The sequence below is a fragment of the Gavialis gangeticus genome, unplaced genomic scaffold (genome assembly GCF_001723915.1).
Source record: "Gavialis gangeticus isolate Ggan-Ray unplaced genomic scaffold, GavGan_comp1, whole genome shotgun sequence".
NCBI lineage: Eukaryota > Metazoa > Chordata > Crocodylia > Gavialidae > Gavialis > Gavialis gangeticus.
This window is the reverse complement of record NW_017729029.1, coordinates 9,377,508-9,390,800: the sequence shown is the minus strand read 5'-3', so window position 1 is coordinate 9,390,800 and position 13,293 is coordinate 9,377,508. Positions and strand designations below refer to the sequence as shown.

The following is a 13,293-nucleotide window of genomic DNA, read 5'->3' as shown; positions in this document are numbered from 1 at the left end:
GGGGGGGGGGGGGGGGGACTTGCACATGGCAGTTGCCACCACCATCCACCACACTGCTCTGTGTGCTGCTATCCCTTCCTCCATCTCCAGCAAAACTCCTGTCCTAAGACTATGCATTTTCCTCGTTTCAAAAATCTGGAATTTTCAGATTTCTGGCTGGTGCTAGGTCCCAAGGATGCTGGATTTATGAAGTTGCACTGTACTCCTAAGTGATAGGAGTGTGGATGGTCTTAGACCCAAGCCCCAGCAGAAAGGATCTGAACACAGGCTCCAGTAACAGCTGGAAACAAGAACCTATCAGCAGTCAGAAAACACACTATTTTTTACTGGAGTAAGAACTAAAACCAAGAGGCCCGTCTGCCAGATTCCTCAGTGATGAGATCAGAGCACGAAACGCATCTGCTCCCACCAAGACTCCCACAGTGTGGAGATCGGAAATTTCAGGGTTAAGTAAAACTCCACTGGGAAATCACGATTGACCATTCAGGATAGAAAAGGCTTTCCTTTGACCTAGACTTTCTACGGTCCGTTGAGAGCGCCTAGGTAGGCAGAGGACATGAATAAAGGCAGAAAGCTCTGCTTCAATTCAGCTCTTTTTGCAAGGAACACAGGCATTTGTCAGTTGCATAGTATGGACTATACTGGGCTCAGGTCTCAAGCTGAGGCTCTGGTAATAAGCTAGCAAGGGGAGCGGAAACTAGATGTGTGATCTCCTAGCCCTGCGGACGACACAGAAGGTGCTCTGGGCAACGGGATGCTGCCCGGTGAGGTCTATACTTACTCTCCTTGGAGGGAAGCGTATTTTTCTCCTCCGTGTTGGTCTTTTTCAGCTTCTTCTTGTCAAATTTCTCTACTTCAGAGAGGTCGGGCTTGTCACACATCTTTGCTGGGGAGGAGAGGGAGAGGCATTAGGAGCCCTTGCGGGCTGGCAGGAAGCTCTGGCATGGCAGCACGTGCTGCCCAAGGAATGCCCGGGGACCCGCCGACGGCCACTTCGTTGGATGGCGCAGGGCGTGGCACCACCGTCCCGGGCCGCGGAGGGGGGCAAGGGCAGCCAGTGGGCAGGCAGGACCCAGGAGCGGGCGAGCGCGGGCTGGGGCCAGGCGGGAGGGCACATGCAGTCCGGCCCCGGGGCGGGGCGGATCTAGGACCTCCCGCTGCTGAGCTGGTTGCAGCCCCCGGCCGCGCTCCGGCACCCAGGGGCGGCACCCCGCGCCCAGCTACGGAGGCGGCACAGCGGGTCCGCCAGGGAGGAGCCGTCGTGGACTAAGGCGCTGCTCCCCTCTCCCCCAAAAAGCGGGCGGGGCTGTCCCAGACCCGTGGAGCCCCCGGGCTGCACCGCACTGCAATGTGGACCACGCCCAGCCCCTGCCCCACCTGCGACCAGAGCTGCACGACGACTAACACCAACGATACCCAGCGCAGGTAGATCTGAGCGTCGGCTTGTGGGGCGGCGGCTTATATAGCGCGGTCGCCCGTTCCGCGCGCGCCCATTGGCTGCCGGCCCCTCAGCCGGCCCCGATGCATGCCGGGACGCGTAGTTCGCCCTCGCGCCGCCCCCAGCGGCAGGAGCCGGCCCAGGAACTACCACGCCCAGCGCGCCCCGCGCCGCCCGCCCCGCCGGCGGGAGCCCCATCCCCCCACTCTTTGGCAGGGGTGGGGCCGCAGCGCGGGCAGAGCGGGTGGCTGCTTGTCGGTCTGTCTGTCTGTGTCGGCGCGGGGGCTGCTGTCAGGCGCGGGCTGCACAGCAGCGCCTCCCGTGCCAGCGCGTCACAGACAGGCGGACGCAGCTGAAAAGATAGACACGGGCGTGTAGACGCACATACAGACACATGGGCAGACACACAGCAAGCCAGACAATCACACGGCTGGAGCACAGGCAGACAGGCACGGACCCAGACCGGGACAGACACACAGCCAGGCAGACCAAAGTGGCCCAGTCAGCGTAGACGCCCCCGGGCGCCCAGAGACACAAAGCCACAGACTAATGGACAGACAGATGGACAGGGACATGCACTAACAGACACGGATGCTCACAAAGGATCCAGGGGCCTCCTCCCCTCCGTGTCCAGCAGACGAAGGAGAAAAATCCAGCCCTGGGGAAGGAGCTCATGGAAGGGCCCAGGGCAGTGCGTCTCAAGCTGGCCCCGCAGCACCTGGAAGCCCTGAGATCCTGTCAAGGTGCTGCGGAGCAGGGTGCCACACTGGCACTGCTGGACGCGCCAACACAATTTACCAGATGAACCCAGAGGTGTGCAACAGGAACCCAGAGTGTCAAAATCAGCCAGCCCTGCTGTGGGCTGCCTGAGCTCTTTGCAACAGAATTGCTTTGTTGTCTGTCTGTAGTCAAAAGACCAGTGGAAGCTCAAAGTTGTCATTTACCCAGGGGGCCTCGAGTCTGAAACAGTTGAGAGCCACTGGACTAGGGCTTTGGAATGGCCTTTGCCCTGGCAGCACTGTCCTGTACAACACCACTGCTATAGCCTCAGCTCAGACATGGCTCCTGTCAAACTGCACCAGCCTGCCTGCAGCTTGAAGCCCTCACATGTGAGGAGCTGTGCTGGGGCACCACTGTGGCTGGACAAATCTATTTTGAGTGGTCTTCCCCTGTGAGGCTGTCCCAGGGTCACAGCACAACTGCAACCATCTCTGTCTCCTGGCTGCTAACCCTCGGAGGCATGTGGCCTCACCAGCCTGTTTGCTAGCTGGAAGAAAGGGGCTGTGTTTTGGCAGGATGCAGACAAGCCTGGCAATGGAGAGGGGGATGTTGCTGGGGTTTTGCAAGGCAGAAGTGCGGAGAGTGAAAGCCAAAAGGAGCTAAGTAAGGGGTATGTCTCCCAGAAAGATGACAAAGACTTTTCTTATATTCGTTCTCAGAGTACCATCTAGTGGCTGAATCCCTTGTGCAACGAGACAAAGAAAACAGGCTGAAGTCATCCCGTGGCATAAAGAATGTGGTTCCTGTCTGGAAGGGGAACTGCAAAAGAAATCCTTCATTTTAGAGGGGCTGTAAGTAACTACCAAGTCCAAGGCTGCAGTGGTAGCATGCTGACCTAAAGTTCTTCCACCTCTCCCGGAGTTCAAGCCTTGCTTTGGACCCACACTGAAGACCACTCCCAAGTAAACCCTCCCATAAATGGATGCCTGGATAAAATCAGACAGAGCCAGAGGCAGTATTAGGCATATCATTTCTGTGTATGACTTTGGAGATAAACTGGCACAAGTTAACTACACTACCCTGACAGGCTGCTATGCTGGGGCAGACATTTGACTGTTTTTGATCGACTGGCAATGCTGCTGCTTTCAGCACACAGTAGGACGGCAGTAATATTTTGGAGACAGCTCCTGAGCTAGGAGTGGATGTAGCTGCTTTTTATCACTCTGTAGTTCTGAGGCCCCTGTAATCTAACCAGCCTGAACAGCAGGCCTCACCTTTTTCTTTATTTCCAACCTACAGCACTCATCCAGCTCTGAAAACATACATAATAATCCACTCATCATTTAGTTACCAGGAAGGTATTTATAGACAGTACTATGTCTCTAGCCAAGGCTGTCCCTTGGCAAATTGGGGTGACCTCTCTAGGCCCTGGGACTCCACGCTGCTGCCAGCTTCACATCCATGCACCCCGAGAGCACTGGTGCCCCCCGCTTAGGCAATGGGCAGGCAGGAGAGCCAGTGCCCCTCCCTGTGAGCACTGGTTGGGGAGTGGGAATACCAGATGTAGTGCTGTGGCTGCTTCACAGTTGGTGAGTTTTGCTGCAGGGGGACCGCCCCGGTTGGCGGGATCAGCCACAGGGGGATTCCCCCCACCTGTTTGGCAAGGTTGGCTGCAGGGGGACCCCCCCAGGTCGACGCCAGGTCGACGCTGACTGGTTGCTGAGGGGGCACATGCCCCTCCTGACTAAGGTGACACCAGTCGCCTATGGTCTCTGGATAATTTTGTTTTCTAGACTCTCAGTGTTCCTCCTCTCTCAGCCTTCAATCTGTGTACTGTAATTATTGTCCTTCTTTACCTATTATTATATTGAGGTACTGTTTACACTCTGGGGCCCAGAATTGCAGGATATATTCCAGGTACAGTCACCCCACAGGCTGCTGAGAATGAAACTGTTGCCTCCTTAATTTTGCCAACTGTGGGCAGCTGAAAACATCACCGGCCCTACTGAGCTCATGTTTCACTGCAACACTTACAGGGCTAGAACAGCTCTTGGAAAATTATGTTGCCAAACAGGAGCAATGGCTTGGGAGCGAAGAGTGGTCTAAAAATAAGTCTAAAAATGATCACAGGTCTAATTATCAGAGTTACTGAGTACCTACAGCTTTTCTTGCGTGCTAACATCTCAGTGTTTTTTCTAACTGGCAGGACACTCTCTCCGCACTGAGAAAAGTATTTGGTGGGTGAACTTGTCTGCTGCACAATGCCAGCCTTAGTGGTGGGCTATGTGTGTGTCCGCCCTGGGCACCGTGATCGGAGAGTGCCACACACACATGCATATGCACATGCGCACACACATGTAAGCTGCCTGTTCACAGCAGTGCTTTCCACCCACCCTGTCCCGGCCTGCTCTATCCTTTCCCCAGGCAGGAAGAGCAGTGCTCAGCCCAACCTGTCCCTTGCTTCCAGATGCTGCTCAGGAGCTGGGCTGGGCACATGCAGGTGGCAGCAGCAGTGCCTGCCTGCTCACCTGCCTGGCATCTCTGCTGGACTGTGCCTGGCACCCCTGTGATTCTAGGACTTTTGTCTGAATTTTCAACTGGCTGGGATGCCAGGATGGCCTATGAAAAATGGGACTGTCCCAGCCAAATCAGGACGTATGGTCACCCTACCCATGGTTGCTCTCAAGCACAGAAATCGCCTCCTAGAACAGGGGTGGGCAAAATGTGGCCCGTGGGCCAGACGCAGCCCATCAGGCCATCCTATCCGGCCCGTGGGGTCCCTAAAAAATTTAGAAAATTAATATTTATCTGCCCCTGGCTGCCTGTCATGCAGCCCTCAATGGCTTGCCAAAACTCAGTAAGCAGCCCTCCACCTAAAATAATTGCCCACCTCTGTCCTAGAACATGCCAAGGACCTGGTATCAACATATCCTGATGTCACTGCAGTTTTGACTTAAAAGAAGGAGGAGTTAAGTAGAATTATCATAAACTCCATGGTTTACTGGCTTGCTTTTTTTCTCTGCTGCTCACTTGATCTGAAGGCACTTAACAGGGACCTGGTGAATATAGACCAAACCCAGCCCTTTAGTTTGTGAAGAGAAACACTGACACTGGCTCTGGAGGCTTCTACTTGGAGAATCTGCTTTGACTCTGGTTTCTTTTTTTGGTGAGTTCTCCTTTTCAGTGTGGGATGCTTGGGAAATACAGATTGCTGTGCAAAAATAACAGTATTTTTGCATCCGTGGGAGTGTATTGGGTGTTGTGACAGATGCTTCACCATCCTGTCTGGTAGCAGGGAGGGATTTAGTTTTCCAGGACTGCATTCCTGCCAGCACTTTCCTGAGAGATTTTGTTCATTAAAACACACTATCACTGTGCAAGTGAGGAGCATGGCAAACCCCTAATTTATGCAGAAGGGGCACTAGAAGGCAAGATGCTCAGAGGGAAAATCTCTAACAAATATTTGGGGAAGAGGATGCTACGGCCACTAGGACCATTGGAGGAGGAGTGTTAAGTGGAGTAAAGCTAGGTGTGAAGTCCAGGCCTTAAAACTCTCCTTGACTTCAATGGGGCCAGATTTCACTGAAGGAGTCTAAGCCACTGCTTCTTAGGGAGGTCAGCCTGAGACACCTCCACCTGCCTCACCACTTACCTCAAAGCAGGCTACTTCCCACAGCTCCTCTGGCTGCTGAACTGTGTTGCTGAGCTCTGCAACCTTAGCCTATACCCTCTTGGCTAAAGGGATAGCTCTTCTCCGTCCTTCAGCAACAAGGCTAACTGGAGGCCTTGCACACAAAATCCCAGGGCAGGTTTGGGCTCTTAACACTTGGCTCAGGTGGACACTTAACAAGTAATGGAGACACCTTAAGAGAGGTAAGCTGGCCTACAGGCCACAACTCAGGGGTGGGCAACTTTTTTGGGTGGAGGGCCACTTACCCAGTTTTGGCAGGCTTTTGAGGGCCACATGGGTAACCCTGCCCCTTGACAGGTGCCCTGCCTACTGGTCACCACGTTGGAACCAATGTCCCAAGGCCAGCACCAGTGGGGCCCAAAGTGGAGCACAGGCTGGGAGGGGTCTGTGGAGCCAGGCTGGACTGCACTAGCAGGGAGAGGGGGGAGCTGGCCTGGCTCCACAGAGGTCCTGCTGGCTGGGACCCTGCACTCCTGCCACCCTGCTCTGGGCCCTGCCAGCATTGACACTGGTGCTTCCACTGGCTCCTGCACCTGCTCACTCCCGGTGCCCACCAGCCCCATGGTACAGGTAGGGGGCAGTGCACAGCCCTGACACCCTGCTTGCCGGCAGGGAAGAAGCTGGTGCTGAGTGTGGGGAAAAGTGGCCCCTCGCCCATGGCCAGCACTTCTTGCTGCAGGCACTCGCAGCCCACGCACGGCTGTCTGGAGCAGGCACAGGCAGCCCCACACGGGCTGCAAGTGGCTACAGCGTGGGGTGTTGGCCACAGAGGGAGGGGCTGCTTTTCCTTGTGCTCAGCACCAGCTTGTAACCCAGCCCTGCTGCCAGCTTGGGCTCCATGCCAGCTCTGGACTCACCCATCGGCAGCAGCAGCTGTTGTCCCCCTGGGCAATGTTGGCTGCTGCTGCCCACCCGGAGCCGGTGTGCTGGGCAGCCCAGAGGTGGCAGTGGCAAACACTGCCCGGTGCGGCAAGCGGAGGGGCCACAGCTGCTGTCACCATGCGCAGCCCTGACAGGCAAGCCCAGAGCCAGCGTGGGGCCCAGGTTGGCAGTGGGGCTGGGTTACATGGTGGTGCTGAGCGCTGGGTGGGGGGGAAGAGGGGAGCAGCCCCTTGCCTGCCCTGTGCATGGGACTGTCTAGAGCAGGTACATGGGCTGCGAGTAGCTGCAGTGCAGAGCGCTGGCCACAGGGCGGGCGAGGGCTACTTTTTCCCTGGCCACTTTTCCCCAAGCTCCTTCCCTGCCCGGGGTCCTCCCCTGCCCTTCCCCCTTACCTGCGGTTCCAGCGCGGCGCAGCCATGTGGTTCCAAGCCCCTCCTGGGGCTTCCAGCTCGGGGAGCGGGACCAGGCAGGCCCTGCTGTTGTGGGAGCCTGCTGGGCTGCACTTGGTTCTTGTCAAAAATCACAGGAAGGGCAGATAAATATAAATTTTCCAAATTTTTTAGGGGCCCCACAGGCTGGGCAGAATAGCCTTGTGGGCTGGATCTGGCCCGCGGGCCATATTTTGCCCACCCCTCGTTTAACTGATGGCTGAGGGTGGTCACACCACAGCTTGCCAGCCACAAAAGGCTCCCAGGCAGTTTAAATGAGGGTTGTGAGCCATGTGCATCTACCCCCACAACAGCAATTGCCAAACTTGCATCCTGTCCTCCCATGGCAGCAACTTATCTTGCATACACTGTCCTCACCCAGATCTATCATATGTGTGGCTCTCAGGTGTGTGACAGTTATAGCATATGGCTCGAAGGATTAGGACATCTGGCCAATCCAGATTCAGGTCTCACAATAATTAAGATTTCTGCACTTTGCACTCACAGGTCTCAAAGCAGTTTATTTGGGAAAAACCATTACCCCCATGTTTTACAAATAGGAAACCAAGGCATGGAGAGGTTGGATGCTTAGTTTTAGGTTACACTGATTCAGTAGCACAGCTGGGGACAAACCAGCAGTCACTTGCCTCTGTCCTATATTCTGACTGCTAGACCCCAGCCAGCTCAGGGAGAATCTGCTGAAGCTGGGCTGTAAGCAGCTTGAGTGGTTTGCTCAATTTGACCATAGCCCGTAAAACACTCATGGCTGGGCTATTGCTGAACAAGCCACCTTCAGACTGGTTAGAGCAGTAGTTTTCCCTGGGCTTCTCCTTGGTGGTACTGACAGTGTGACCTTTCCCTCATCAGTTGAAAGTTAAGTTTGTAAGTTAAAAGGTTTTATTGACTGCAAATTTCAGGGCTTCTTTGCAAACAGGCTGATGTCAGCCAGGTTGAGGCACCAGGCTCTCAGTGCCTGTACAGGATCTGAGAAATGCTAGGCTTATGACTAGCCTCTCCTGTCATGCCCAGCATTTTCTGTCAGGAAGTCATGGATGGCAGTGGTGATGCCCCATGTTGGACATGCCCGCAGGACAAGCAGGGACCCACCCCGGTACAGAAGGGTTAGGTTCCTCCCACGTGACTGCCAGACAGACTGCATAGACTTCCACAGGCTGAGGACCTCGTGCCCCCCAACCTGCGACTGCATGTTGGCAATGAGAACAGTCAGAGGGTACAACATGAGGCTGGTCAAGGTCCCGTTGATGCTGCCAGACACCAGGGCAGGCAGCCAGCTTGGCAGGCCTTTGTTGGACAGGCTGTCACGGAGGGGGTCCTTGAAGGAGAAGTACAGGGCGCTACCCAGGCTGTTCCGCAGCAGAACGGGGCCAAGGCCCCGGTAGTAGCCTATAACAAGCCTTTCCTTCAGGCCATAGGAGTTGAATTCCTGCAGAATGCTGCGGGTATTTGGGAACCTGCTGTTTTTCCGTCCATCCTGCAGGATGTTTTGGACCCGTTCAAAGGGATTCAGGACCAAGGCCTCCATTGAGCCAGAGAAGAAGCCTGCTGCCCACCGCTGTGGAAGCATGTAGGACTCGGATGTGTTGCTGGAGAGGAGACTGAGGAAGCTGTCGTAGGTGCCAAACATCAGGGTTCCCTGCAGTGTCTTGGACATGAGTGGTGGTAAAATGCCCCGGTAGAGGCAGCAGAGGCCCTCATGGTGCAGCTGGCATACTGCTTTGTGGATGGAGAAAGCATGGATCTGCTGGCGGAAGATAGTCTTGTGGATGGGGAATGTTGCCAGGATGGACAGGAAGCTGGAGAGGGCCCCATGGTGGTAACTCCAGAAGCTCCATCCTTTCTCTACCTCCTTTCCATTCTTGGAGTCTCCACACTGAATCCCAGCTGTCTCTTCCATTCTGGGACCTCCTCTTTTAGCCACTAGGATGAGGTAGAAAGAAACCTAAAATAATTTGTAATGAGGTGATAGGCTGAGGGACCTGAGGTCATTTCCCAGCTGCATAGGTGTCACTGTGGCTGATCAGTTTATGCTAAACTAGAACACTAGCTCGCATGAAGGGACAGCCCTTCTGACAGGATCCACACCTCAGGCTGTGCTGGAAGAATCTCACTATTGCTCTAGAGGAGGGCTGATGGTCTTTTCTCCACTGTCCAGCCTATTTTATCCCAGCTGTCTCACTGGGTGCCCTATTTTGTCCCTGCTCTCCAACAAGAGCGACCCAGATTATTTATTTATTTATTTATTTATTTACCAGTTCCAGAGACAATTTGATTGTATTCCATATTAGGGGCAAAGCTAGAAAAAGGCAAGTTTTGTATGGGTTTTCCCAGCAGGGCTGAACCATGCGCTCTAAGCCCATCACCCACAAACGATCCAAGTGAAGCATCCCCAGAGGTGGCCTCATGGTCCTTTCTATGGAGAACTCAGGTACCCTGATAAACCTTGCTTTTTGTACACCTATTTTACTGCTGCCCATGAACCCACACTACTTGGCTGTGTACAATCCTTTCCATCTAGACAAGGAGATCCAGTGCAGCAATGAGTTCTGAAGAAAGCCTCTTGTATTGGTTTAAGCAGCCTGTGCTGGTGTTAGAGCAGTGGAAGGACTGACTGTTAATGCACCCCAGAAAAAGACAAGCCCCTGAGTTGGCTCACCATGACCTCCTGGATTGGATCCTGGGTAGCCACATGGATTTCTTGTATGTCCTGATCTGCCTGACCCCACTGTACCCACATGTGTGCAACACCTTTGATTGGTAGTCAGAGGGTTACATGGACTGTCCCACAGAACTGCTGTGATTAGCTGTCTGAAAAGTAGCATTAAATGGCCCCACCTATCCCAGAGTCTCCCCTGAGTTGATTACTCTGCAGGTATACTCCAGGACTTGATTCCTGCCTCAGGGAGATTGTAGCCTGGATGCATCTTTCACTGGAGTGCATCCAGTCAGCATGGGTCTTAACCAAAGCTCATGGAAGTCAGTGGGGGCCTCTCCTTTGACTTCAGTAAGCTTCATATCAGGCCTATAACTCCTCCCTTTGGATATTACTGTTCACTAGTTTGTGGAGAACATGCGGGGAAAACTGCCCAAGGGCTATGGATGGATCCATGACAACAGACCAAATTATGGGGGCTCTGTGTAGGGTTCAGACATGAGATCTGGGTGTGTAGCCTTTCCCAAGCAGCATTCAGGGAGCACTGCATAAGGGGACGAGTCCTTTCCCCTTAGACCAAGCCCATTGATTCAGGCATTTGATCAACACTGATGTATGACCAGTCACTCGGATAGTCAGGAGGGAGCAGGGTCAGTCTGGATGGCTATGGGAGCAGAGGTGGGGATAGGTTGAAAGATGATTTTTCACTTAACTGGAGCTGCCAAAGGTTGCCTTGTTACCTCTAATATTGCTAAACCAGAGGAACAGGACACAACCAGTGTGCACAGCAGAAGGGGGACTCAGGTAGTTCAGTGCCAGTGTTTCTATTTGGACACAGAACAAGTGACTACGTTTTCCAAATAGCTTGGGCTGCTGCACCGTGAAGCTAGAAAATCTGCCTGTGTGTCAAAGTGGGAGCTCTTGAGTTGTGAGATCTCAGAAAAGCCAGCCCCAAAGGGCAGTGCAGAGCACTTGAAAACCTGACCTTCACCATCTGAACAGATCCCAGCATGAATAAGAGCCAGCAATGTGAAAGTAGCTGCTAGGGCCAATAAAACTCTGGCATGCATCAATTGATGCATCTCCAGTAAAAACAAAGTGATTCTCCCGCTTTACTCAACATTGGTGCAGCCGCATCTAGAGTACGGCGTCCAGTTTTGGGTGCCATACTTCAACAAGGATGTGCTAAAGCTTGAGAGGGTCCAGAGAAGGGCTACCCATATGATCAGAGACTTGCATGGCAAGCCATACGAGGAGATGCTGAAGGATCTCGGACTCTTCAGTCTAAAGAAAAGAAGGCTGAGAGGGGACCTGATTGTGGCTTACCTCTATATCAGAGGCGTACATCAGGGGCTCGGTGAACAACTGTTCACTAGGGCGCCCTGGGGAAAAACTAGAAACAATGGCCACAAAATCCTGGAAGATAGTTTCAGGCTGAACATTAGGAAAATCTTCTTCACAACTAGGGTGTCCAAACTATGGAACAAGTTCCCCCCAGAGGTGGTGCAATCACTTACCTTAGAGGTTTTCAAAAGAAGACTGGACAGTCACCTGGCTGGGGTCACCTGACCCCAGATGTCTTTCCTGCTCATGCAGGGGACCTGATGATCCTTCGGCTTCTCTTCCAGCCCTATGAAACTACAAGCTGGGGTCTATAGGTGCAACTGGCTCCTCTCATATCTCCTGACTCTAGGCTCCACTTCCAGGGAGACATGGGCCCTCCCTTTCTTGCCTCCTGTCTCTTTAGCAGGTTTCCAAGGGTCAAACTTACCTTTCAGTTTCATTATTAAAGTGTAAAGCTAAATTCAGCTTTGGCAGAATTAATCACAACAGATTAGGGTCTGTGGAGTTGTGCTGGTAAACCCACAGAGGTGCTTGGCCTTGGGTCACTAAGTGAACCAGGGATCATCATTTCAGTGCAGGTTTAGGGCAGATTCAGGGCAGGTTCAGGGTAGATTAGTGTATCTGCCCTAATCTCATCAAAACCTGCAGAAAAACCACAAGGCCTGGAAAAAGCTATATTCTACTTCTTGCTAAGATGAATGGATAGATGGATGGATAGAGTAAGTTCCAGGTCAAACTAGCCAAATCAGTTCCAAATCATATCGATTGAGCAGAACTCAATCGTTCCAAAAACCATATTGATTGAGCAAGCAGAACTCAATCATGCTAAACACCATGTATGGTGCTACAATTTGCAAAAAATTCTCTGTCCTAGACCTATCACCCTGGGACTTCAGATATTTCTGTCAGAATAGCTACCCCACCTCTGCAGGCAATACAAGCTGTTAATAGAAGCCATGTCCTGTGGGCATGGCTGTATCCATACCAGGGGCTTTGCTAGTGAGGTGGTCTGACCTTTTCACAGTCCCTCCCCACCATGAGCTGTGCTGCCTACGCTGTCATGTAGACCAGGGCTCTGATGCTGAGCCTTTCTCCAGCTGGCTCCAGCAGTGCTAACCTGCAAGAGCAGCAGGTTAAAGGCTCAGGTATATCCCTCACTACATACACAGCCCATTTTCCCTTTACCTTGTTTGTGCCTTGGGACAAAGCTAGGGTCCAACACTCCCATTTCTGATCTAGGTGGGATTATACCTCCTCTACAGCAGTGTAAGCAACCTGGCTGGGGAGAGGCAGGTCCTGAGGGAGCTTCCCCCAGGGAGGAAGTTACTACATATAGTCACTTCTGTGCATATGGCCAGGAGCCTGCCTGGGTACTGCAGGCAGGGTGGATGAAGGCAGTCTCCCCCAGGGTCCCTTTTACATAATTAGTGTGGATCAGCTCACAACAACATCAGTGCCACACTGCTGGCTTCAGCCCACTGGAAAGGCCAGTGCTGTCCCAGGTGACATCAGTGGCTGCCTGCCCCACTATGTAGTTGGCAGGTGGGGAGGGCTACAAACAGGTTACCAACACAAGGGGTTTGACCAGTCCCTCACATATAAATGCAAATGAGGCCAGCAGGCAGACAAGCCTGCTTTGCTTGGGGGTCCCCTCATATCAGCTACTGCCTTGGGTACCATCATCATGCCCCAGCCAGCTCTACTTTCCCACATCCTGAGCTCCATGGCTCTCAGCTGTCATCCAGTTTCCTATCTCTTCTCCCCTGCTGGTGGGGAAGTGCATGGATGCCTTCACACCTCTTCATCTGCCCAAGCCCCCAGGGGTAGGATTGAGGGCACAGCAGGGAAAGCAGCCCACCCCCCTCCAGCACAAGAGCAAAGCTGAGCATGACGAGGTGGGGGAGGATGAGACAGAAGGGAGTGCTCAGTTATAAGTGGTTTTAAAAAACAAGACGAACTCCTCATAAGCAGTGGCTGCTGCAATGACTCTAAATCAGGGTCAGAATGATACATGGGTAATAACAGGATTTAGCATCAAGGGCCAAACTCACCCCTGCTGCCACTCTGCAGTCAATGGAAGGTACCTCAGGTCAGAGTTTGGCGTGATGTGAACTTTCCT

General features: G+C 53.3%; 2 protein-coding genes across 3 annotated transcripts in view; both read right to left on the bottom strand.

Moving 5' to 3' along the window:
* TMSB15B (thymosin beta 15B) overlaps window positions 1-1,466 on the bottom strand; it is an 8,459-nt gene extending 6,993 nt beyond the window's left edge. Inside the window, exons 1-2 of the mRNA XM_019521194.1 lie at window positions 1,378-1,466; window positions 782-886 (exon numbers count right to left, since the gene is read on the bottom strand). Of these exons, the coding sequence (XP_019376739.1) occupies window positions 782-881 (100 nt within the window). The 5' untranslated portion in view covers window positions 882-886; window positions 1,378-1,466. The remainder of the gene's footprint in view (window positions 1-781; window positions 887-1,377) is intronic.
* A 6,194-nt stretch (window positions 1,467-7,660) lies between these two features.
* The window catches only part of SLC25A53 (solute carrier family 25 member 53), a 13,547-nt gene continuing 7,914 nt past the window's right edge, over window positions 7,661-13,293 (bottom strand). Inside the window, exons 1-2 of one of the 2 annotated variants that reach the window (XM_019521193.1) lie at window positions 13,226-13,293; window positions 7,661-9,097 (exon numbers count right to left, since the gene is read on the bottom strand). In XM_019521193.1, coding sequence (XP_019376738.1) covers window positions 8,166-9,074 — 909 coding nt within the window. In that variant the 5' untranslated portion in view covers window positions 9,075-9,097; window positions 13,226-13,293 and the 3' untranslated portion in view covers window positions 7,661-8,165. The remainder of the gene's footprint in view (window positions 9,098-13,225) is intronic. The other variant, XM_019521192.1, reaches the window with a different exon arrangement.